Raw genomic sequence first — 24,704 nt, forward strand, 5'->3', positions numbered from 1 at the left:
TATTGTTTTCATTAGATTGGGCAAAAGAGTCTTGCCTTGGCAGAGCAATGAGATTTTCATATAGAGTAAGACAATCAAGAATAGATACTGAATTGTCAGACATCTTGGCATGGATCTTGGATCCAGTCATTTAAAATTCTGACCCTTGGGGAAGGTCAGCTGCCCTGCCCCAGTGAGGGTCAGGAGAGACACTTCACCTGATAACTTAGTCCTTTCATATTTACCTTGAAGAAGGAAGCAAACTTTGTATTGCCGTGATAAATAGAAGAACGATAAATGCACACACCAGGTTGGACTTGAATACTTCATCCCTCATTTGAGAATACTGCAATTGAAAGAAAAACAAGGAGAATGAATTACTTTGCAGCAGAGTTAGGCTTTTGGAAGAGTTAAGTTTCAGCAGTGTCTGAGGTTGGGGGAAACAGAAAAAAAAAACAACAATGCAATTCAATTTTTTAAAAAGAATTCAGAGGAATCTGTAGTTTCATAAACCTTCTTGTGCACGATCTCCACCCTCCCCGCAGCCTGCCAGGGAAAAAGACAGCAGCTGGCCTCGTGAAGAGTCTCAGGCGAGGGGCTTTCCATGAGCCTGTGTGGCCCTCCCCACTCCCTGTGGACTAGTACCATCCTAACAGAACAGCACACGGCTACATATGCAGCAAGTTAAGCTCACGTTGGCTTTCTCCACGAGTAAATTTAAATCATTTAAGGACCTTGCTTTGTTTTTTGTCAGCTTTGGGCATATAGGGAAATATTTTCCCAGGAAGTCTTTCTTCCTTCTTTCTCTCTCTCTCTCTTTCTCTCTCTCTCTCTCTCTCTCTCTCTCTCTCTCTTTCTTTCTTTTTTTAAAATAACTGTTGAAAATAAATAAATTCACAGAATCTTAGAAAGTACCCCAGGAGATCTCCAACTAGGAATAGCCCTTTGTCTCCCAGCAGAGACACCAAGACTGATGGGCCAACATGCTCAATACCCCTCTGTTTTCTGCTCGAGGCAGCCCTGAGCAATGGTGCTAACTTTATTTCAATTACCCAGAGCTCTCAGTAACTTCATTGTCCAGCTTTAAAAGCTTCTGGAAGGCTTTCATTGAATATGTACTTTCCTAACTCCAGCCTTGTGTCCAGAACCATCTTGGAGTTGCTTAGCTGAGAAAAAATCTACTTCTTTCAAAAACAGGGAAGGGTTATAAAACTCAAAAAGACCTTAGAACTCTAAACCAAGTCCTGTATTTTGCCTTAATGCCAGAGATGTCTCGTAACTTGCTGATGATCACACAGCATACAGATCATTTTAGTTTTGGATTAGGGGAAGAGATAGAAAGCTAAGCCTGGCACAGGAACTTTGTAATCTTTGAGTCACCTTATCCAAGAAGCTGGTAAATAGATCTGTCATGATATCTTAGGCTGTATGTCCACAATACCAATATAAGATTTCGGTTACATCAGCAAAATAATAAAATTAGTCTAACTTGTTGTTGGTGTGGTTTTTGCAGTAGAGTTACAAGGTTTTTACTCTCTTGCTGATTTCTGGATGTCGTCCTGATTTTGGACTGGAACTGACTGCTCAGTGTCATGGTGCAGGCTTGTGAGGGACCTGCAGTGGCTGAGCTGCCTGGGTGGTGCACAGTGCTGCACAGACACCACACGTTTCTTGTTTGCAAGACAGACCTTTCTTTACTCCCCTGCATCGAAGCTTCTGCTCAGTTGCTGACAATCTGGTTGGTGTCTGGAAGGGAATCCAGGAACAAGGCCCTGAAGAATCTCTATAAGCCATCCTCAATCCTGATAAGTCCATAGAAAATCCACGTTATTGATAATTACCAATAGTGCTGTCTAAGGACATGGCACGAGACCAAAACACACTTGCTTAAAAATAAATGAATAGGCCATAAAGAAGTTAATTAAAAGAAAGAGCAATATCTGAATTTCTTCTGACAACCAATTGCATAAGATTTGATTATTTTTACTGACTGATTAATTTCAAAGCAGCTTGGTAATGTAATTTTAATAATGGGATTTTATAAAAAACAACAGCAGTAATGTTTGGCCTGCTTAATCCTTTTCTTCTTTCACTTCTTCTACAACACTATCATGATCACCACCACTGCTATCATCATCATCATCATCATCATCACAACAAAATAAGAAAGTTATAATGGACCTGCATTTGTAATGGACCATTACCTTCTCAATTCTGTAGTCTTTTTTATAACCTCAGCGATGTCTACTCAAATATCCGCTGATTTTCATCAGGTGACCTTTTCTGCTTTGTTTGGGGAAGTGGGTTTCTTCTCTTTCAGCCGGAGCAAGGCCTTCCAGGATTTTTAGTACTCTCAATTTGAAGGGGCTCGAGAACTCACTCCTTGGCAAAGGATTCCTTTCCTTTTCTCATTGGAAAAATGTTTCTTCCTATAGATTCTAAGCCTGAATCTCTGACTCCTGAATGTTTCTCACTAATGACTTAAAAATATCACATGATCATTTGTTCAGACTAAAGTTGCATAAAGTTTTGGATTCCATCCTTTCCAGGTAGCAAGCTTGTGGAGACAAAGCAGAAGCTTTACTTTGTCTCCAGATCTATCAGTATTTCACTTTGAACAAAGCCAATTTCTTCTCATCTCTGGTCTTTTTTCTGTCAAATGAGGACGTCTAAATTCTGCAATGCTAAAACATTCTATGATTTCCATGTTTGAACTCCAGTGCTGAGCACAACCACATAAAAGAAGAACCTCATCATATTTGTGAAGGCAGTGTCAATCAACCACAGAACACTAGGTTTCAGAATGGAGCATAGTGTTACTTTGAAAGGCAAAGAGAGTAGACTTATGAAACGAAATCTTCTAATTGGCTCAGGATGATAGGGTACCGAGTCCTAGGAGTGAGTGAGTCATTTAACTTCCTCCGGACGTGTGAAGGTCTGAATACTCGTATTCATAGCTATATTTAGTGAGTTGCGCCAAAGTTAGACAATCCTTTTGTCCCCTCTGTTCTTTCCTCACCTGGCCCCATTTCATAATTTAGTTATGAGCATAGACATAATCTAGAGGTAGACTACTTGGATTTGAATCCCAGAGCCAACACTTACTAGCTATGCAAGCTTGGAAACATTTACTAAGTTTTCTATGTCTCATAGTGGGTATGATTAGGAGCTATCTTATAAAGGTTATTGGAAGGATGAAATAAGTTAATATAGGCAAAGTATTAGAGAAGTGCCTTACACATGATAACCCTACAAAATTGTTTGTGTTAATCAATTAGTTATGGTTATTTTGTTGCTATATTTTTGGCTTTGGGAAGTGTACTTTTCAGCTATGGTGTTGCCTTCCAGAATGTTATTTTCTACTCCAATATTCATACCTTGTCGATTCCTTGCACTCAGTGGGGACCTTGAAAGTGTTGCTGACTGATGTGTGCATCATATTAGGAAGAATTCTGCAAAAGGGACTATGCCTTCATGTATGTGCTTTTGAGACACATGCAATGAGAAAACACCTGCCATTATTCTTACCCTTGCTTCCTAAAATATTCACTGGCAATAGGTGGAATTCTCTGCTCCTCCAGGACCCTTAATAAAGGTGTCCTGGAAAGGACCATAGGACTCTTATAATTCACTGAGCCCTTGGACTGGAAGGGAGCTTGGAAATTTTTATTTCTTCCAGGTGAGGACCTCAAAGTTCAGAGAAGGGAATGAGTTGATTGGTGGGAAAGTGCACACAACAAGCCACATCTCTTGACTGTAGTGAAATTCTTTCCACTGAACCCCTGTCTATGGGCAGGAAATGCCTGAGGCAGTATACAAGCCAACTATAAATGGGATTCGTACAAATTAAAAGATCGAGCTATTGGAACAAATGTCAAATAATTCCTTTGAGAGATTAATTTAGAATTTGGGATATTATTATTTTTCAATCTGTAGGGTTTGAGTTGATTCAGAAACATACCTAGCATAACAAATATGAATAATGATGAATTCCCAGCATGAAGTGGGCACTGTACTGCGTGTTTCCATGGAGGATCCCATTTAATGATCACAACAAGACTTTGAGGAAAATCTTGTTTATTTTATTTCCATTTTGTACATATAGAAACTGAGGATTAGAAGAGTTGAGCAACTCAGCCTCACCTCTCTTATTGTAAAAGGGGATCCAAAGAGTTCGACTCCAGTGTGAGGTCTCACTGGCTACACTATCTTCTATTATCTTCAGGGTTAGCCCTTGTTCTTAGCATGCATGGTAGTTCTGCTTGCTATATATTAGAGATATGATTTAGATATATAAAAAGGGAATGTGTTAAAAAATTGGTTCTATATAAATCTTGGTTAGGATGAAAGTGGAACACGAATTGGGCACCTGGTCTTCAGAAGCACCCTGTGGAATGACACTGCTGTGTTTTCATCATTGATGAATGGATTCTCAGCAGGATGTGATGCTAAATGAAAGACTCTGCCTTAGTCCCAGATGGATGAATTGATAACATGGGAGGAAACCAAAAGCATAGTGGATTTTATGTAAACGCCACAGAAAAGGATAAAGTCATCCCAGAAATGAAAACTCTGACTTGATTTGAAGAAGTTCAGACTTGGAGTTCCTTCTAAGGAATTGGGGCATGAAGAATTTGTGTTCCATTTGCTTCATGTCTGGGGATGTTGCCCCTGAGTCCTCTTGAAAGTTATTTTCAGAATTGAAATCAGAGAAATGAGGGTCAATGGTTCACAAGGAAACCAAGAAATCCAAGTCTGATCAAATGAAGAAGAAGCCCATTCCAGATGTTTTATCCTTAGAGGGATGATCAGTGAAGTTAGCTGCAGAGTTGATGGACACGGCTTCCAATCTTTTCTGAGACAGTTCTGAAAAATCTTCTTTAGTGCCTGAAGCAGTCCTTAAAAATCTTGCTCAGTGAAGGGGATGGAAATCACCTTCCTCATCTCTATTTCAAGGATAAGCTGAAAGGTGCTGACTAAATTCTTAACATCTCTGCAAGAAGTAGAGGATGCTTCCATTTAAAGCAAATATCTAACTAGTTGTCTAAACTACAGCTATACTCTGGCTTTTTATCTAAGTTGTGGGTGCTATTGCAAAATCTTATAAGAGGATGAGATTTACATGTCTGGTGCCCTTGGTCAGAGACTTACTAATGCTGATTTCACTTAGTAATATCTATCAGGAATGAGCCATTAACCCAGACCCAAATACTTCCAGGGTTGGGGGGGATTACACCTTACTTGGGATCCCATTCCGTCTTTGGATAAATCTGGTTTGAAGAAAGAGAATTTTGTAACACACCTTTCATTAAATAAATTAATATGTTTTAAATTCAAGAAGGGTCTCAATCTGGACAATCTTTCCAGTTTGTATAAGTGAATGAAGAAATTCAGCTTCTATCCTATTGCTAAATTCATGTATTATATAGAATGGTGTGGCTTAGAATTTCCTAAAAATTAGACATTTGGATAAAATGAATAATTACAACAAAAAGTAAGAATCTAATTTGCAATGATTTTTAAATTTTGGAACATAGCATCTTTCTTCTCCATTTTTGTGTCTAGTCCAATCAAACCATCTAAGAGAGCAATTCTACATGTGACAGGTGAGCTGTGGAGTCTCACTAGCACACTTCCTTCTAAGTGGTCTGACCTTTGAATGCAAGTGGTTGAATCATAAGGAAGGATGCTAGCATAAATCTAAGATGAGTGACTTCAAAAGTGTGAGATGGGAGGATGTCCCCCACATCCCTGCCACCACAGGATGACAGAAGACCCTGAATGGTAGCATATTTTCTAATGGCATGCTCTCCTTTGTTAGGAATTAGACTGACATGAGAGAATTCTTACAAAACTTTTGCAAGTTTCTGACCCACCGTCTTCTGCTTTCTCTTCCCATACCCTCCACCTTTAGGAGGAACGCGTGTGCTTCCTTTCCTGATGGGTCTGGTCCCTCAAGCCATGGTGAGCCTGAGATACTTGTGACTTTCCTTGTGTTCTTCAACTAGAAGCCCTGGGCTGTAGATGGTGATGAGATCTATACAGAAGGCATTGGAACAGTCTCGAGCACTGGGTCAGTGCCTTCTACCACCCTACACTGCATCACTGTGGGGGAAGTTGGTACTTCTGACTCTGCTGGCTTTATAGGACTGGAAATGGATAATTGGTCTGATAAAAAGATGCAAGTGAAATGACCCTTGAAGTCATTGATGACATACCGGGTGGTAAAAGTAGCAATAATTGACATGGGAATATCAAGAATATAAAAAAGTCTCACAAGGTCGCTGTTTGAATAAGAGGTGGATTTCTTCCCTAAGCTTCTTAGAAACCTGCTCTTTGTACCTGAGGAGGAAGCCTAAATACTCATATTATTTTGTTACTTACTAGAGCAGTAAAAACGTAAGAGGGGCCTTATAATGCAGCGGAATAATTCCCTTAAAATGCTATAAAAACAAGATCATGAAAATGATTTGGACATGTAGAATTTAGAGAAATGAAAGAGAACAGCTGAGTCCACTGGGTTCCATCCCCATGTTACCACTTGTATGCATCTAAATGAGAAGCAGAATACTCAAAAAAATCTGAAAGTTTCCAAGACAAAAACATGCATTTTTTTCTTACTATTTATCTGCAGAGTCCAACATCCTAACAAGTCAACAAGTTCATTCATTAGTCTACCCTCGTTTTCTTTGCCAAACTCATTCTTTATTTCCATATTCCAACCCTTATAACTCAAATAAGAATTGATGTGAAGAGGGAAGAAATATTTCAAAGTGTGTGATACATTTTTTTTCCCCTGAAATCTCCTAAGCCTCAATTTGGCTTTGATTTTCTTTATAAAAGACAGAGAAAACAGAGAAATTCTGAACAATAAAAATCAATTGTACTTAGCCAAAGAATTTTCTAAGGATTCCTTCATGTGACAAATCCTAGTTTTTACGTGGTGGATAAAAAAGTAACATTAAATGAATGTTTCAAAAATACTCAGCATAGAACTTGGTGCATATCAAGCATAATTATGATAGTTGTTATTGTTAGCCAAAAATGAGAAAAATCTGATGGTTAATTTGTATAAAAATGAAGCTCACTGTCAGTTTGGTTTCCTGTGTCTTTGGTATTGTTAAGTGGCTATCTCTGACTTTTGGCTCTGTTCTTTGACTGTTTGAACTAACCCACCTTATTTTGTGCACACAGCTCAGAGATGGTTCAAGGACTCCTGATTCCTGTTCCTACTGTCATAGAGAAAAGGTGTCTTATGTATTTACATGTTCACCTATTTGATTTTTGCATGTGCTTAGACAGCGACAGTAGTAGAGTTCCCTTGTTCTAGTTTATATTTATAAAGGTTCTGAGTGTTGCTAGGAATGTGTGGTGAGTTGTAAGATGTGTACGTGTATTTCTATGCATGTGTATGTGCATTTGTGTGTGCATGTGTGGGTTGTATAGTGGACAAATAAAATGATCATGACTTTAATTTTGCTTTTTTAATTCCTCCATGGTATTTGCCACACCATTGCCATCTAACCCCTTCCCACCCCCATGTACTTGACGGCCTGCCTTCTCAATGCATTCCAAACTGAATGGAGACTGGGCAGTATGAAAACTAAAGGATTTTACAAGGTGCATTAGCAATAGTCTGGGCTTAGCAGACATAATGAATTTGATTGTAATTACAGCTCTGTTGCCTTCTACAAATTTTGGTCTTAGAAAAGCTGCTCAAACTCACTGAAGCTCCCTCACCTGTCAAATAGTAAAACTAATACCTGCATAAAAGGATGCTGTAACAAATCAAATGAGGGAACAAATGTAAAATATTCATGATAGAGCTGATATGGTCATAAGTGAGGGACAGGTATCAGTTTCCTAGTAACACTGCTGTCTCAGTTGCAGTTTGCTGCAGCCTCTCAGGCATTTAATAAATATCAGTTGGCTGCATTTCATTGGCACAGAAGCCTGTGAGGTGGCCATTAGGACACTCATTGGTAAGATGGGAAGTTCAATGACTGGCCCAAGATCACAAACAGCAGTGTAAGTTCCCAGGAGCAAAGGTCATGGCTTTCTGTCTTCTTCCAGTACTTGATACAAGATACCTGTTGGGTTGTACACAAGTTGAGCACAAACTGAGCCAAGCACATGAAGTGTGCTAGATGGATTTCCAGGAATCACAAGAAGTATGGATAGAAAGACTATTCTTGCAGGGAAGAAACTCATATGTGAAATGATATAAAAATCCTTTACTGGCTTCTCCTTCTAGGACAAAGGCAAAGTCTTTGGGAAAGATCAATATCAAGGGCCTTTAGAGAGGGAGGCTATCTCTCTCAACTTATTTGGAAGAGAACCTGGACTAAACAAATCACTTAAAAGAAAGGGTAAACAAAAGATGCTTACATGTTTAAATACATCCCGGGACTATGGTGGTCATTGCTTCTGTTCCAAAGATTTGAAGGTGTTGATGGGAATCCCTCTACCAATGTGTGACAAATCTATAATTCATCAGATTTATTTAAGGTTTGGACCCTGGCACCCTGGGATATAAGACACATTAAGATTGCCCCCTTCTGATATTTTTCATGATCTGATTTCTTTAAAAATCTCTGGGGAAATATGAGATTTATTTTAAATAAGGATTTAACCTCACTCAGATTTGGCTTAATACTATCAGAAAGACAAGGAAAAGAAAGACTATTACATTCATTCAAACATCTACTATATGAATATGTGTCATCTAATTTTCACACCAACTTCTAGGGGCAGATGATGACTAACATCTCAATGAGATCAAGCCCCTCATCCTGCAGTTCCAAGTCAGCAAGGGCAGGAATTGGGTTCAAGTCATATCAGCTCAGCAATCAAGTCTATTTTCTTTCATTTGTCTTATTGAAGACTAAATATTTGTGAGTTAGATGGACATTTGATAATTACTTGTCTTTATCTACTGATGATCAGTAAATTAAACGACAGTCCTTTATGTCTATTTTTGTTTCCAAAGTGGGATTCGAACCAAGGTCCGTTGTTTCTGGGGCCACTTTGAGCCTTACAGAGATATCCCCTCTAGACCTATTGAAGGCCATTTTGGCTCAAGTGTGGACAAGGGAACATTCAGATATGAGCTGATTTCTGAAGAAGTTGGTAAGTGACCATCCCAAGTGTCCATGATCATCCAAGGATAATGAAAGCTGGCCAAGAATTCAGAGTAACAATCTTGAGAGTCTTTCTCAAAATGCAGACTCGCCCCCCTGCAAAACCAGAATCCTGGGAGAAGTGTGATGGGAAGGTATCTGCTGCTCAGACATGATCCCCAAGTGATTCTCAAGTCTGAAAATTATTAAGCAAGGAAAAAGACAGTTTTGTTGCATGAATATATCACAAAGACAAAAAGAGGCCTATTCTTGCAGGAAAATATTTCAAAATGAAGCTGAAAGATATCAGTATTGAAGGAAGGAGGGAAATATAGTCTTCAGTGATATAGGTGAATTTTAACACTTAAGTCACTAAAGTTATCAAAGGCATAAATACATAATGTTTTTATACATATATATTAAATATATACTAATTTTTGTTAAAGATAAGGAGGTATCTCATTCTAAGGTGATGGTATTGTTTTAGGGACACAAAGTTTAATGATTTTATTCCACATTAGCGTTCCTATGTTGGTAAGTTTTCCTGAGCCTCTAAAGATGTCAGGTAGGATGAGTCTGGCTAAGAGTAATTGCAATAATTGACTTCTTCATCCTAAGTCTCACTCAGAATTTAGTTCTAGAAGAGAAATGAGGATCAGAGGCCAAGAAACACTACCTTTTTGTATGTGCTCTGAATGGAAGAGCCCAAGATAAGTAATCTCATGAGGGTTAAGTTCCTTACCAGATAAGGAAGTTCTGTTAAACAAAGGTGAGTACCACAGGAAAAGATGGGAATTCAGACAAATGTGCAACTTAAAAAAGGAGAAATATAAAGATCAAAACATATGCAGAAAGAACTTCAACCTCAATTAAAAAATGTCAAAATCAAAATGATAAGTAGATGCATTTTGCTTCTAATCCAATTGGCAATTCTTAAAAGTACAGGCATAATTCTTCAGGGCAATTTCAGAGTGCATATCAAGTTCTGAAAACATACATACTCCTTTAGTCTCTTTAGGATTTTATCCAAAGGAAATAAGCATGGATGTGTGATTTAACTATGCCAATGGCTGCAGCAACATAGTTTGTAATTTATAATAATAATAAAAAAGAACTGAATACCCCCCAGAATGGTAAATACAGAATGGAGTAGTATTTAATTAATAAAATTATTTAGTAGTTAATAATCAAATAATTACGTGAAAAAGAATTAAGAAGAGAATGCCTAATGTTGTACTACAAAGCATTGAGTACACATGCTTTATTGTTATAGAAAGGTGCATAGATGAGTATACAGATGCAAACTCATGTAAGACCAGCATGACAGATGCCCAAATGCTAGCAGTGCTTATCCTGGATTAAAAGATCAAAAGAGATTTCATTTTCTTCTTTTTGCCTTATATGCTTGGCATACACTTTTGTAAGTGAAAATGCACCCTTGAACAGAAAAAAATATATATATGATTGACAGCATTTGATGAATATGTTGTTTTCTACATCTGATCACTGTAGTTCCAATATTTGCTTGCCCCTGAGATCTGTCAGCCTGCTTGGGAAATATGTAGCCTCACTAAAGAAGGGCAAAAGATTCATCTGTGAAATCTAGGAGGGATTGAGGGTGCCTTTGGTGATTAGGTTAGCCCTTTTGCCCTATCCAGGAGTCTGCCAGAAAGTCCTCACAATGTTGCTGGGAAGTGAAGATATTGATATGTACTAATTCTAACCTGGCCAGGTCAAAGTCTTGGGTTCTGTGATTTGCCACATGACATCTATCCTGGATGAGTTTTTTTAAATTTTTAAAATTTATTGTTGTTATTATTATCATTATTAAAATAGGGATTAAACCCAGAGATGCTTTACTACTGAGCCACATCTCCAGTCCATTTTATTTTTTATTTTGAGACAGGGTCTAAGTGCTGAGGCTGGTCTTAAACTTACTATCCCCTGCCTCAGTCTCCCAAGTTGTTGAGATTCCAGGTATGCACCACTGTGCTCAGCCCTGGTGAATCTTGAAGAGACATGAGATGCTACTCATAATGACATTGGGAAAATAAGGTTGAACTCTGACAGTTCCAGGAATACCAGTCAATAGGGTCACCACGATTGGTTGCTGGAAGACATGTGGAGCTGTCCAATGTCCTGATTTCACAGTTGAGGAAACTAAGGACTAGAGGAGGGAAAGTGTAAAACGTGTTGTCCAGGCTTGACTAAGCCACAGGGGTCATGGGCTTGTTTTCTGAAGCTGAACCTAAAACATAGTTTCTGGGGATGGGGGCAGGGGAGGGGAGACGGGCTGTGAGCTACTTAGAATTCTACAGCAGAGTATGAGCCGAGGTTTGGTCCTCTGAACCCACCAAATAGGACCAGATCAAAATCAACCTGGGTCTTTTGGCTCTTAGTTTGCACGAAACATTCTGAGACCAGCCACAGGAAGGGAGGCAGTTTCCTTTCATCTTAACCTATGTCTTCCTTCAGTTTCTTATAAAAATCCTGTACACATGACACTGTTGGTCCCTGACTGGGAAATGTTGATGATATTTCTGTACGTTTCAGTGGAGCTTTGCATTCTATAATTCACTCATAAAGGTGGACGTGAAAACAAGGTCCCTTATGCATAAATCTTCCTATCATTCAAGCAGAATGAAGACTTTCCTTCCCACAAAAACTGCAAGAGTACAATCATTTCCACCTTCCTGTTTAGAAAATATGCTTTTATGGTCCAAACTTGCATCTAAGGACCAGGGTAGGGCAGTGGGAAGAAAAGAGGTTTTGGAGTCATAAATTCTGTATGCAAATTGGTAATTAAAATGTGATACTATGTTTAAAATACACACTTTAAACATCTTCCTCTCAGTGGAGTCTTAAAGTCTTTTAAAGCCTGCTTCTGCTTGCCACCAGGTGGCAATATCAACCAGTACCACTTTCAATTAGATTCTTGTCTGAGGCTTTTTTTAGACCACATTCAGAGTGTGAACTCAGGCGGCAAACCTGTGCAGATGCTACCGGAGCTCTTTCTCTTCATCTAATCAGCACCGGGATATGCACACCTGGGTTCCCTCGCCGCACTGTGTCCTGGGTGGTTTTTTTTTTTTTTTCTGTTCATCTTTATCCTGAGGTTGTAAGGCCAGCTGTGTGTGTGTGTGTGTGTGTGTGTGCATACTTGTGTTTTCTCTTAGCCTCCTCATGTTGTGTGATTTCTTTGAGTGCTGCATAGAAAATGGAACATCTGTCAGCTGATGGCACCTAGAGTCAGTGAAATACGGTAGCTGGATTTTGAGCTCCATGACCTCTGCTTAACCTCTTGAAGACTCAGTTCTCTCTTCTCAGTGTCATAGTGATGACACTAAGGATGCACTAAGCTGACATACACAATCCCACGGAGTAGCTGAACACTGGTCCTATTCTCTGATTAGTGAATCCTACGGTTGGAGAGCCTTGCCTTTGATAAAGCTTTAGGACCTTTCTATTTAACCTCTGCCCCTAGCCCCTTCTCTCTCAACCCTTCCAAAGTTTCAAAAGAAAGAAGATGGAGAACATTGTATTCTCCATTCAAGAGCCAGGGTTCCAGGTCCTGGGGGTTCCAGGCAGGACAGTGAAATGAAGGAACACTAGCTCTGGTGTGATAGTGGACTCAGTCCTAGTACCCTATGACAGGTTGACTTTGGGTAGGTATCATAATTATTTCTCTGTGTATCCTTTCATCAAGTATAAGATAACCTAAACTTGATTAAGATACAATACTACTGTATTGTTTTTGTTTGTATTTTTTTTGTCAATTTGTGCAAACAACTTAGGAATAGTGCCTTGTAGTTGGTATATGCTCAATGGATGTTACTTATTCTGTGCTATCTGCTCAGCAGTAACCTAGTCCATAGAAAGAGTCTCATGACAAGTCAATAAGGATAGTCTCTGTGACACAGGGGAAGTGAATGTTTTCTGACATGCTCATCGTCCTTGCCACTGGGGAACCTATTCAGTGCAAAGCCCATGCCAGGTGGTGGATGGCTGGAGCATCAGTGGGTAAGTCCCATGTCTGTTCAGGTGGCTGCCCACTGATTGTCCTGTCAGGACTTCTCCAGTCTCAGTAATCCACCTCACATACACTGTGCCTCCTGTAGGACCATTCTTTCTCCAGCATCGCACAGCTACACATGAGTTGAGGGACACTATTAAATAAAACACACTAGAAACTATAGTCTGTAGGAGTTAGGTCATTAGTGAAGTAAGCACATCTTTAGCAGGATTGAAAGAATAAAGGTTTTGTGTAGCTCTAGATACAAGAATCTGTATGGCTAATTGAGAAGATTCTTTGTCAAGCTACCTTGCTTATTGTTCTAGCTCCTTCCATGTATTAATCAGGAGAGAAACTGCATTAAATTTACACCTTCAGTCCTTAATCTTATTATGAATAAGAAAAGCACACCTGCTATTTTGGGGGCTCCAAGAGAGGCAAAATGTTTCTTTTCTTTCTGTTTGGCTAGTACATAGACACAATGCATCTTGAATTGGGAATTACAGGCAAAGGTATTAATTTTGGAGTTTGCAATCTGTAGGTTGTTATCAGAGAAACTCACTGGGAAGGGTGAATGTGCAGAGAAATGTGAATTCCCCAAACCAAGGAAAGCAGAATCTCACAGGCAGCTGAGCAAACTCACAAAAGAATTGCTCACTGGAGCTTTACGGAGTGTTGGATCAAACTCCCCAAATCTGCTTGCAAATTCCCTGCTGTTCTTGCTGGAGGCTTCTGCAGATGCCAAACACCTCCTGTGCTCAGTCAAGGAAGGTCTGTCGGCTTTCATCAGTGCAAAGGAGCAGCCCAGTTAAGCAGGGCAGCACCCTGTCTTCCCACCCTCCTTAACAGTTCAGAGCTGAGGTGGGGGAAGGCATGGGAAAAGTCATCAACATGGTGATGGCTGCCATATTTGAAAACTTCACCTAATCAAGGCATGGACCTAGAGTCTTTCATAATGACATGAGAGGGAGGCAAGTTCATTATCCTTGTTGTAAATTCATGCTCGGAGTTTACTTCACTAATCAAAAGTCACATAGCAAAGAAGTGGCAAAGGTGGAATTCAACCCTGAAGATGTGGGATCTTCAACATCTCTATTTCTGCTAGACCTAGGTCAGGGGAGCTCTCAGCCAGTAGATAACTGGGAAAATTGAATAGCATATGTCTACAGTTGAGAAAGCTGGTGTTTATCACATATGCTGACATCAGGTTATGGGAATTCCTCATATATTTTGTAGCCAGGTTTGCAGCCAATGTGAGTCTAATAAAAGCAAAGGCAAATGCACATTAATGCCACTTGGCTTAATCATTCTAAAGAGGATGAAACTCTTGATTTACTGAGTTAAGGACTCTTGGTTCTTTTGTCCATCTTTGGCTTAAGAGCAAAGCTGGGGCTTTCTCATCTGAGTAGCATCCTCCTTTCAGGGCCTTCAGTCTATTCATGATTTTCAAAGAGAATAAGAAAAGACAGTATCAAACCAAATCAAACCAAACTGAACACCGGAGAAACACAGAAACCAAAACCATGGCCCCTGGGTGCTCTTTCTAGTCCCATGAACATTTACAACAATTTACTTCAGAAAAAGAGCCACTGTGGACACTCAGTTCTACCTTGTGCTCCAGGCTGGAGTCTTTAAACATCAGTGAGAATGGCTTGATATGCTCTCTTCTCAATTTATCGCCACTCCGCAAGTCGATGGTATGTTCTATTCTCTTGTTAATTTCCTCAGGCCCAGACTGGACATGCAAAGCTTGTGCAAGATGGTTTGGAAGCAGATTTATTGAATTTCTTGTTAGGGCAGCCAGAGTCTAGGGGGGAAGCACATGCAAACACAATAAACCTGCTAGTCCCCTTTGGATCAAAAAGAAATGCAATGTTTTTATATCATGTGGCATTGCAAACAGTAATAGCATTCCATGCAGTTGTATTCAGTGAAACCTACAAAATTTGATCAGTTAGCATTTGGTTCAGAGAAACACAACCCAGAAAAATACCACATCAAGAGGGACACTTCCCTTTCCTCTATGTAGGTGCACTGAATTCTTGTGCTTGAGGCATTTGGAGAGTTGTTGCCTTGGGAATGTTAATAACGACCCTTTCTCTAACCAGGCACATCCTGGGTATAAGAGAAAGAGAAAAGAAATCAAGACCAGCCAAACCAACAAAAACCCCAAACAGAAGGTAGAACATCTGAAAAGCCCACAAAATGGATCATCTCCCACCAAGTAGATTCTACATTTTTCATGTGGACTTTCTCTTTAATGGTGATGGAGAGACTTGGGGTCTTGTGGCTTGCATTTTCTTTTAAAGCGTTCATAAATTGAGATTCAAATGTGCCTGGATCTACTCTTTAAACTTTTAAGTTTTACAAATATGTCTCAGCCCAGCAGAGATCATTATATATCTATATGCTCATATAGATATATGTGTATAATTTCCTTTAGGGAAAAAAATGCAAGCAGTTCCAGTCTCCCACCATCTCACAGGGTCACACAAACGGAGGTAGGAGGGGTGCAGCCACCGAGGTTGGTGACTGGTATAGATGTGGCAACTGCATTGGCGTGGGAGGACACACGAGGTTTGGCTGGTGGGACTTGTCTCCAGGGATTCATCAGGCCAGTGATGAAGTCAACCAACTCTCCAGCCAAGTGCAGTGCTCACTCCAGCTCCAACTTGAGACAGCTTCTTTGACAAAAAAAAAAAAAAAAAAAAAAAACCTAAAAGGATAAAGGGATAGAGAAACCCATCCCATCCCCTCAAGATATTTCCTTGAAGGGAGGTAGATGGTGCAATCATCCCCAGAATGAGGAAGTGAAAGCCACCCATGTCACCCACCACACCTGCTCTGCTCTGACAGCCTCCCAGTTTGGCTATGCTTAGAATGCAGGCTAGGCTGAGATGAGGGAGGCCACATGGGAGATGGAGGACCCTAGAGATCTTCCTGCCTGAGCTTCTCATACCTGGAGCCTTGGAGAGACTTGCTCTCCAAGCCATCAGCTCATTTCTGGCTGAGTGAGACCCACTGGTTCCAGGGCTAGAGCTGGGGTCAGGGGTTTGATGTCTTTGTAGTCATTCATCCTGTATGACAAGGATTTTCCCTGTGGTATTGTTAGACCCTTCCTTTTAACCTTCAAAGGGATAATCATTGCGATCTAAATTTGAGGTCTGTAAAGAATTCTATAGCCAGGCCTCAGCCTGAGTGGATTTTTACTGAATCCCTCTTCTCCAGCCCCTAGGATAAAGGATGGAGTTGAATGTGCCAACGTGAGAAAGCAAAATCTATGCCCTTAGGGTACTGAAGCAGTTGATTTCAGCGAGACCACTACAGAGAAAAAGATAGATGTTAGGGGGAGGTATGGCAGGATGAGAGGCAAGGAGAGGGCAGGAGTGCGGAGAAGGAAGCAGAAACCAATGTTGCAGAAAATTGAACAGCAGGATCCACGCAGGGCCAGAGGGTTTGAGCCCCTGGGAGTAAATGCGATCATGCGGCATCCCAGAAAGCTGAGGAATGTGGACTGGCGGTCACTCAGTGGATGCCACATTGGTTCCTTGGACAGAAATTCCATCTACACAGCTTGGGAAATGAGAGGAGTTAGTTTTCTATGTGAGAGGAGGTGGAAAGGACACACAGGCCGTCCTTGTCTGGGCTTGTGTTCTGGCTCCGGAATGCCAGATGCTCCCTGGAAGTGCTTAGAGCTGGTCGAAAAGAACGAGGTGAAATATCTATCTAAGGCATACTTAGGCACCTCCACTGCTTTCAGTGATTTTATTTTTTAGCACACTTTCCCTTCTTTGAATTAAATTAGGCTTATCCAGCCTACCAGTCCCTCACACCTTCAGTGGCTCTAAGGCTTTTGGATTTTACAGAGCAGGAAGGTTTCATAAAATATTTTTGTGACTGGTTTGTTTAAATTACAGCAGCAGCAGCAGCGGCGGCATTGGTGGCAGCAGTAATAGCCACAACTGCAGCTCTCAAACATGACTGTGATTTCAAAAAAGAAAGCTTCCTTTTTTTCAATGAGAATGATACAGTCTTCTCAGAATAATGACAATCTTTCACATTGAATAATTTAATTGAATGAATAATTCTCATCTTTTCCCTTATTTTTCTCCTAACCATGTGGGCTGCTGAAAATGTCATCACTGGGGGCTGACGTTGGTCTGTAAAGTACATTTGTAAATTAAGAATAGATGTTGTTTCCTGGGCTTTATGACAGTTGTCCATTCAGAGAAGTATTCCGCTGCCCTTGGCCCTTTCTTCAAGGCAAAGACTAATGACATCTCCTCCTTTACAGCACCCATGTCTTCACCATTCCTCTTGGCTGTCCATGTGGCTGCTTTAAATGAACATGAATTTGGAATCATCCCTCTATCTTTCATTGCTGCTACTGGGTTACAGTTACTAGCTGGGAAGGAGGCCCTTTTGTCAAAATATCAGTGATATTGTGGTGGAGAACTCTTTTCTTGTCCAAGCAGTTATTTTTATTCTTCATAATAACTTCTATCTATCTATCTATCTATCTATCTATCTATCTATCTCTATCTATTCATATAGATAGATAGATATTGGGGATTAAACCAGGGGTGCTTAACCACTGAGCCACATCCCCCAACCCTTTTTATTATTTTTTTTTTTTATTTTGCAACAAGGTCTCCCTAAGTTGCTTAGGGCTTAACTAAATTGCTGAGGCTGGCTTTGAACTTGCAAATAATTAGTGTTTTATGAAGGTGGTCAATTCTCAATGATGTTCTTTTCTAATCATTTGCTCTGTTAATTTCATGTAACAATTATACATGCTGTTTGGCTGGCAATCTCTCTAGCACCCATCTCGCCCATTCAGGACACATATGTTCATGGGAATACCAAGGTCAGCTCAAGAAGGCAAGCAAACTGAAATCAGGAAGGGGCATCAGGTAGTCATCTGCTTTCATTTAACTCCCAGTGCACATGCAAAGGGCACATGATTTGGGGGTGACTGTGGTTTGGCTTTCTATGTGATAGCCCCTGTTCATTAGTAGAGACTAAAGTTTGGTCATGGGTTTACCTTAGTGAGATAAACTGCCAACATCAGAAATCCATACACTGATCTCTTTCCAGTGATTTATTTGTAGGCAGTATTGAGGAAATATAACACGTGTCTTGTTTACCTATGTAGAAAGCACTGGAGTGAGCTATTTTTTAATAGGTTAGAGCTTTCTCTCTTACTCTTGCAGAACCAGTGTGAGCCATATTGAGATTAGGTCAAGAAAGCAGATTAAATTTTCAAATAGGATTCCAGTCTCAAATTGACTCCAAACTACTGAGACTGTATATTCACAAAAATAACTGGCTAGAGAATAAGAAAAAACAGTGAATTAAATGAAAAGAAATGAAAAACTGCCATGAGAATTTTGACTATAATGTCATATGTGTGTTATAAAAAATGAATACATATTTTCAAATATATTTTTCAATGTATAAGGTGTATATTAAATTTATACATAATACTAAATATGTATATTCATTTATTTACTTTGATATACTTGGCAGATTGATCAAGTTAGAATAGAATATTATAAAGATTTTGTGTTTATAAGTAAATGTTGCTAATAATTTATGGGACTTTTGATGTTTGGGAGGTCAGAATAGGGGCAGTACAAGTATCAGTTTGGGGCTCAGGTGGCCTGTCATGACAGTTTCTTTGCAGAAAAGGTTTGCAGTTCCTAGTCCATCCTATCCAAGAGCCATGCTCTCCTTAGAGGTTTCAGAAATCACTTCCTCCCTCACAGGAGCTTAAGACAGATCAAAGCTCAGTTCCTTCTGAAGCCAAACTTTATAGGTAGGGTCTTGCCTGAAAGTCTGGAGCGCTAGTGAAATTGTAACCAGAGGGTCTGCGTGGCCCTTTGTGAACCGTATTTGAGTGGGCTGGGAAGGCACGGCTTCTCTGAAGCTCATCACCTGGTTGAGGACGTGAAATCTTTTCTTCAGGGTTTGTTTTTTATCCCTGCACCCACTGAAGACTTCCTTGTCCTATAGATCATATCACTTCATGGATGGCCCAAAATTCTGATGTTCATTTATCAATTTGTCGCAGCAAATAAATTCTTCCCACTAAGATTTCAGGTTAAAAGTATATTGGCTGGACACATCCAGCTTTACTGATCAAAACTATCTTTGCTCTTACAGATCATGTCTTTCAATTCCACCGTCTACAGCGTCCTGGTAGGTACTGTGACTTAGCTTGGTTTTGGTGCTGGAGGGATCTATTTCATTACTGGATCCTCCTAATTCACTCTTTCCTTGAGATGGGGTTTTTCTCTTGTTGATTTGCTACCAGTGCCTGGCCAGTGCCTAATATTTTGTAGCCGTGTGGAAAAAAATCCACAATTTTTGAATGAACAAAATCTTATATCTTCTTTTGGAAATCTCAGAATACACTGAAAAGTTTCTCAGAAAAGAAACTTTTAAACTCTGCATTATCCAAATTTTGACCTCAACACCCTTTTTTTCTTGAACTGATTTTTATGTTCTAGAAATGCCATTCAGAAAACCATGCTCCAAAGCTCTTGCTTGCTTTCCCCCGCCCCACAACTATCACCTCCTGGATCAGTTTATGACCTCTGAATAAGATCTAGTCATCTCCATGTGGAAACTTTCCAGTGTCCTAAGTTTTCTTCTCCAAGAAAATGGTTCAACTTCCCCAACTGCTGCACAAATAGCATGTTTCTCCACACCACACAATGCTTTCTAGCTTTTCCAGGCCATGTGTGAACTACTGGATGGTATATCAGGCCCGGTGCTGGGATACCCTGTACTGGAGATTAGGCACATGACCCAATCTGCTCTGTTAAACAATTGTCCAGTTCATTGTAGTTCGTGCATCTGAATGTGCAGCATCTAGGTGTGTGTCCTAATGCTGATTTAAAACCAATTCAGACATTTCTTCCTTCAGGAAGCCTCTGAGTCTGCAGTTATCCTTAGCACAATAATTATGTTGAAGTTGCCTACTTATGTGTTTGTTCCCCTATACTGATGAGGCTGGCACCATGCCTTATCTAGACTGAGTTTCTAGCACCTGGAAAGTTTGGTAGGTTCTTAGTAGGTGTGTATAGAATGAATAGATGAGTGGATGGAGGAAAGATTGAGTGTCTCTATGGAAATTACCTTTAGGGCAGTGTTTCTGATTTTTTTTTCTTTTTCCCTAAAAAAGTCCCTTTATTTTTTCTTGTTCTCTCCCAAGTAAACTCCAAATATAAAGAGAGTCTGTTTATTAAACTATATATATATATATATAATTTGTTTTTCCACTATTCAATCAAATGCCAAGGATTTGATTGGCAGGAGGTAGAGGCAGAAAGATGACATTTGTTGATCTAGCCAAGAGCAAGAGTATCCGTGATGCTTGTCAGTGTGGCTTCATTCTGATTTCTGGAAACCAGAGACTGCCTCTTCCATTGTTAAGGCACCACTGCTAAGCACCCATGACCACATACTGAAAAGTAGTAACCTTGAGCCTTTTCTGGGAACCACATCTTAGACTAATTTCAGCTTGAACATTTTCATGGGCCAGCTTGCAGGAGAGTATTGAAATCACTAGTGAAAGGGCTTCATCTTTTTTTTTTTAAGCTTCCCTATGAGGTGGACAGGGCAGTCTTGAGATTTGTCTGTAAGTAGTTGTGACAGAGGCCTCACACTGTGCACCAGCTTGTGGCTAATTTGTGAAGAACCTGGAGAGGAAGGCAGCTCCAGCAAGCTCAGGGCATGGCTGTGGGGCTTCCTGCTCTTACACTGAGAGGAGCTGTCCTTTCCCAAAGATGGCTGGCTTCCAGGTCCAGACCGTAGCCTGCCCTCAGAAGTAGTAGGGCCAATGGCTTCCTTTGACAATTGCTGGACCACCCTTCTATCACCCATGTCAAGGAAGATAGGGTCCTCTGTAGCACCATTTCAAACTTGCTGCCTACCAAACTTGCTGAAAAGGCAGAGATCTTACCTCTTAGTCCCTATGGGACTTTCCAGGTCCAACAGAGGAGCACTAAGCCTGAAGAGCACCCGTCCCTACACATTGGAGCCATACCCCCCATACTGTTTGTTAAAATGCCAGTCCAACCTTCAGAAGAGAAGGCTCCTACTTTTAAAAAAAGTTATTTTGTGTTCTTTTTTTGACAAATTATAATTGTACATAATTATGGGGCACACAGTGATGTTATGCCATGTGCATATGGTGGAATAATTGAATCAACCTAATTTACATACTCAACATCTTAAATAATTATCATTTATTATTTAAGAAAGCTCACTTCTTTGAAAAGTTCAAAGGTGATCTAATCTGCAATGGTTTGCTTTCAGGGCCTCACAACAAATGCTCGTTGTGTCTGAAAAAGGCACAATTATTTTTTCCTCAAATCTGAGGATAGGGAGCAGAGATGTGAGATGTGATCTTTTTCCATTAAGCAGACAGAGAGTGGTATCTGAATAAACATGGTTTTGGGTGACTCTTGGGAAAATACCCTCATGGATCTCCTAGAACCTAAATGTAATAATTTTTCATTCCTGTGGGAATGAAGGTGGTAGCAAATTAGACCATTCCTCATGAGCAAGATATATTAGTGAAGATCATTGCAATTTTCCTGTCTGTATAAAGAGAAAAGAAAATAGCAATTCCAAATGGTCTGTTTGCTTTAGATGGGAATCCTACTTACTTTTCTTGCTGGACATTTAAGATGTTATCCATCTTCCAAATAAAGCAAAGGAATGTCTAATGATATATTATAGTGAGATGGAGTCTGTGGGATTCTTCCTAGGGAAGAGGTTTAAGTAATTTTTATAATAGTCTCATTGATTTTGCTCCAGGAATCACAGTAACAAGGGTCAGAATGTCTCCTGTGTTTGCTGAAATAATAGTCCAGACATTTCTAACAAAGCCTGCTGGAGGATTCAGCACCCCTCTGTGGCCTCATTTCCAACCCCCAACATAAGTGAACAATGTAAGTCCAGGGCCCAGGCACTGCGACCATTGGTACTAGCCACTTTTAGGCAAAACTGCCTTTCCAAATATTGTCTGGATTAAAAGATCTGCAAAATCCTCTGATTGGCCTTAATCATCATGTGTCTAAAATATCAATGTCTTCATGATGAAGAAAATAAAACAGTCAGGGTAAGGCATCCCCTAGTTCTGGTGATCCACAGAGGATCTAGTCTGCTACTCAATTGACCTTTATAAATGCACTCATCACTTTGAACCAATATTAGCAAGCTTTTGACCAATATTAACAAGCTCATGACTTTCAACCCATATTAACAGTGGTTGAGTTCCCCTAAGTTCAATAATAATGAAAACAACTTGCTAATTTTGGGGGTATGGGTTCCAGGATTATTTAAGCACCAAGACTCTTTTTCTGGTGAGCTTTTCTTGGCATTCAGTGCGTGACCCCTTGATTTAGTTCATTCTACTGGTGGGTCATTGGATATGAGGTGGTCAGCTTGGCTAAACTTCCAAGGCTCAACCATGATTCCAAGTGAGCATATAGAGCTCTCAGGATAGGGAAACTCTTAGTCCTTACGGGACTTTCCAGGTCCAACAGGAGAGCACTAAGCCTGAAGAGCACCCATCCCTACACATTGGAGCCACTCCCCGCAGAATCCAGAGAAGGAATCTGCAGCATCCTGGATTTTGTTCCAGTCAGCTATTACTCTCCTCAGTCTATACTCAAAGGCCTTAAAAACAGCATACTACAGGGACACAGCCACATCAATGTTCGTAGCAGCACAATTCACAATAGCTAAACTGTGGAACCAACCTAGATGTCCTTCAGTGGACGAATGTGTATATATATATATATATTATATATATATATATATATATATATANNNNGGGATGGGGGGGGGGGAGTATGGGAGGAATAGACGAACTCTAGATAGGGGAGAAGGATGAGAGGGAAAGGGAGGAGGCAGACGGTTAGCAAGGATGATGGAATGTGATGGACATCATTATACAAAATACATATATGAAGACACGAATTGGTGTGAACATACTTTATATACAACCAGAGATATGCAAAATTGTGCTATATATGTATGATAAGAATTATAATGCATTTAAAAATACATTTATTTTTTAAAAATCTATTTTAAAAATAAATAAATAAAACCCCCACCCAGGTTAACTAGAGATAAAGATTCCTAATACTAATTCTGTCCTGAGACTCTTGCCTGGCTCAGTTCCATTGGTCTGTCTGCTAGCTAATCCTGGATTCCTGACTGTGATATTTATTATTCTTTGAATTCCTCAGAAAGAAGATCCTAATCTCTGTTGGGGAAAGGTGATTGTATTTGAGTCATTACATAATGAGCCATTTTGGTCAAAACAACTTTTTAAAGTTCTACAAAATTGGCTGAAATAGGACTTGGCATATCTATTTAGACATGCCCACTTTGAAGCATGTGATTGGAAGCAAGCTGTCAACTGAGGTTTTACTTTTAAAATAGTGCATCCATAGTAATGTATGGAAGAGTTCTGCAGGCCCAGTACTGGTTTAGGGGTGGTACAAGTACAGGGATAGGTAAGGTCTAGGGACGGAGGCTGGATTTCTATTGTACACATGACTTGTGAGTTGGGGAGAAAGAAGCCAGGACATTTTAATGATTTCTTTATAGGAACAAAGAATGGGTTAAACCAAAGTACCCCTAGTATCAAAACGGCTGGACCAAAATGTGTTTGGAGAGGTGAACATGTCCCACTGACTGAATGGCCTTGGGTTCACAACCTGGAGAATTTCAGCTCAGGAAGTGAGTAAACAAACACTTATCAGGACCACAGTTATTCAGTTTTCTTATGAACATCAAAGATGTAGTTTTTTTTTTCTTTTTCAGAAATGTCAATGCCATGGAAGAAATGAGAGTCCATGTGGATGTGACTGTGTATATACGTTGACATGAGTGTTTTCAATACAGGGAAAATTTAAAAATAAGAATTGTCTAAACTGTTAGCTCCTTGAAGGTTAGAAGTATTGTTTTTATTTAGGTACATGAGGGAAGTATGATATCTTGAGTTGCTGATAAATTGCTAGTGTATAGTGTTTTGGGTCTCTCGGAAGGAGCTTTGCTCTTGCAATTGTATTAACTTGCTTTTCTGGTTGTTATCACCTCAGTTTTTGTTCCTGAGTTTCTCTCTTAGGAGTGGTCCTCCACAGCAGTGATTTGGGAGGCTGAGGCAGGAGGATCATGAGTTCAAAGCCAGCCTCAGAAACTTAGCAACTCAGTGATACCCTTTCTCTAAATAAAATACAAAAAAAAAAAAAAAAAAGGCTGGGAATGTGGCTCAGTGGTTGATTGCCCCTAAGTTCAATCCCTGGTTAAAAAAAAAGAGTGGTCCTCTGGACTATTTCAGATCCTTTAAGGGACTAAAAGTAAAGAAAAGCCACACAATGGGAGGAGATACTACCAAATCTAGTAGTTCAGAACCTGGAATTCATAGTAGTAGTTTGGGGATGCTTGAGAAGTAAGAGGGGTTTGCAAAAAATTCCATCAGCATTGTGTACTTCCCCAGGATATGCCACGTGATTCCTTTTTGAGAGGAGGTGAGGTAAAAATAAGCGCATACATAATTAGCAAAAGTG

At 39.9% G+C, this 24,704-nt stretch overlaps 1 protein-coding gene across 2 annotated transcripts in view; it reads right to left on the minus strand.

Moving 5' to 3' along the window:
- Adcy8 (adenylate cyclase 8) overlaps positions 1-24,704 on the minus strand; it is a 221,257-nt gene that overhangs the window by 69,797 nt on the left and 126,756 nt on the right. For both annotated transcript variants that reach the window (XM_015486609.2, XM_015486608.2), the window contains exons 8-9: positions 14,720-14,917; positions 225-325 (exon numbers count right to left, since the gene is read on the minus strand). In XM_015486609.2, the coding sequence (XP_015342095.1) occupies positions 225-325; positions 14,720-14,917 (299 nt within the window). The remainder of the gene's footprint in view (positions 1-224; positions 326-14,719; positions 14,918-24,704) is intronic.

Source organism: Marmota marmota, unplaced genomic scaffold (genome assembly GCF_001458135.2).
Source record: "Marmota marmota marmota unplaced genomic scaffold, marMar, whole genome shotgun sequence".
NCBI lineage: Eukaryota > Metazoa > Chordata > Mammalia > Rodentia > Sciuridae > Marmota > Marmota marmota.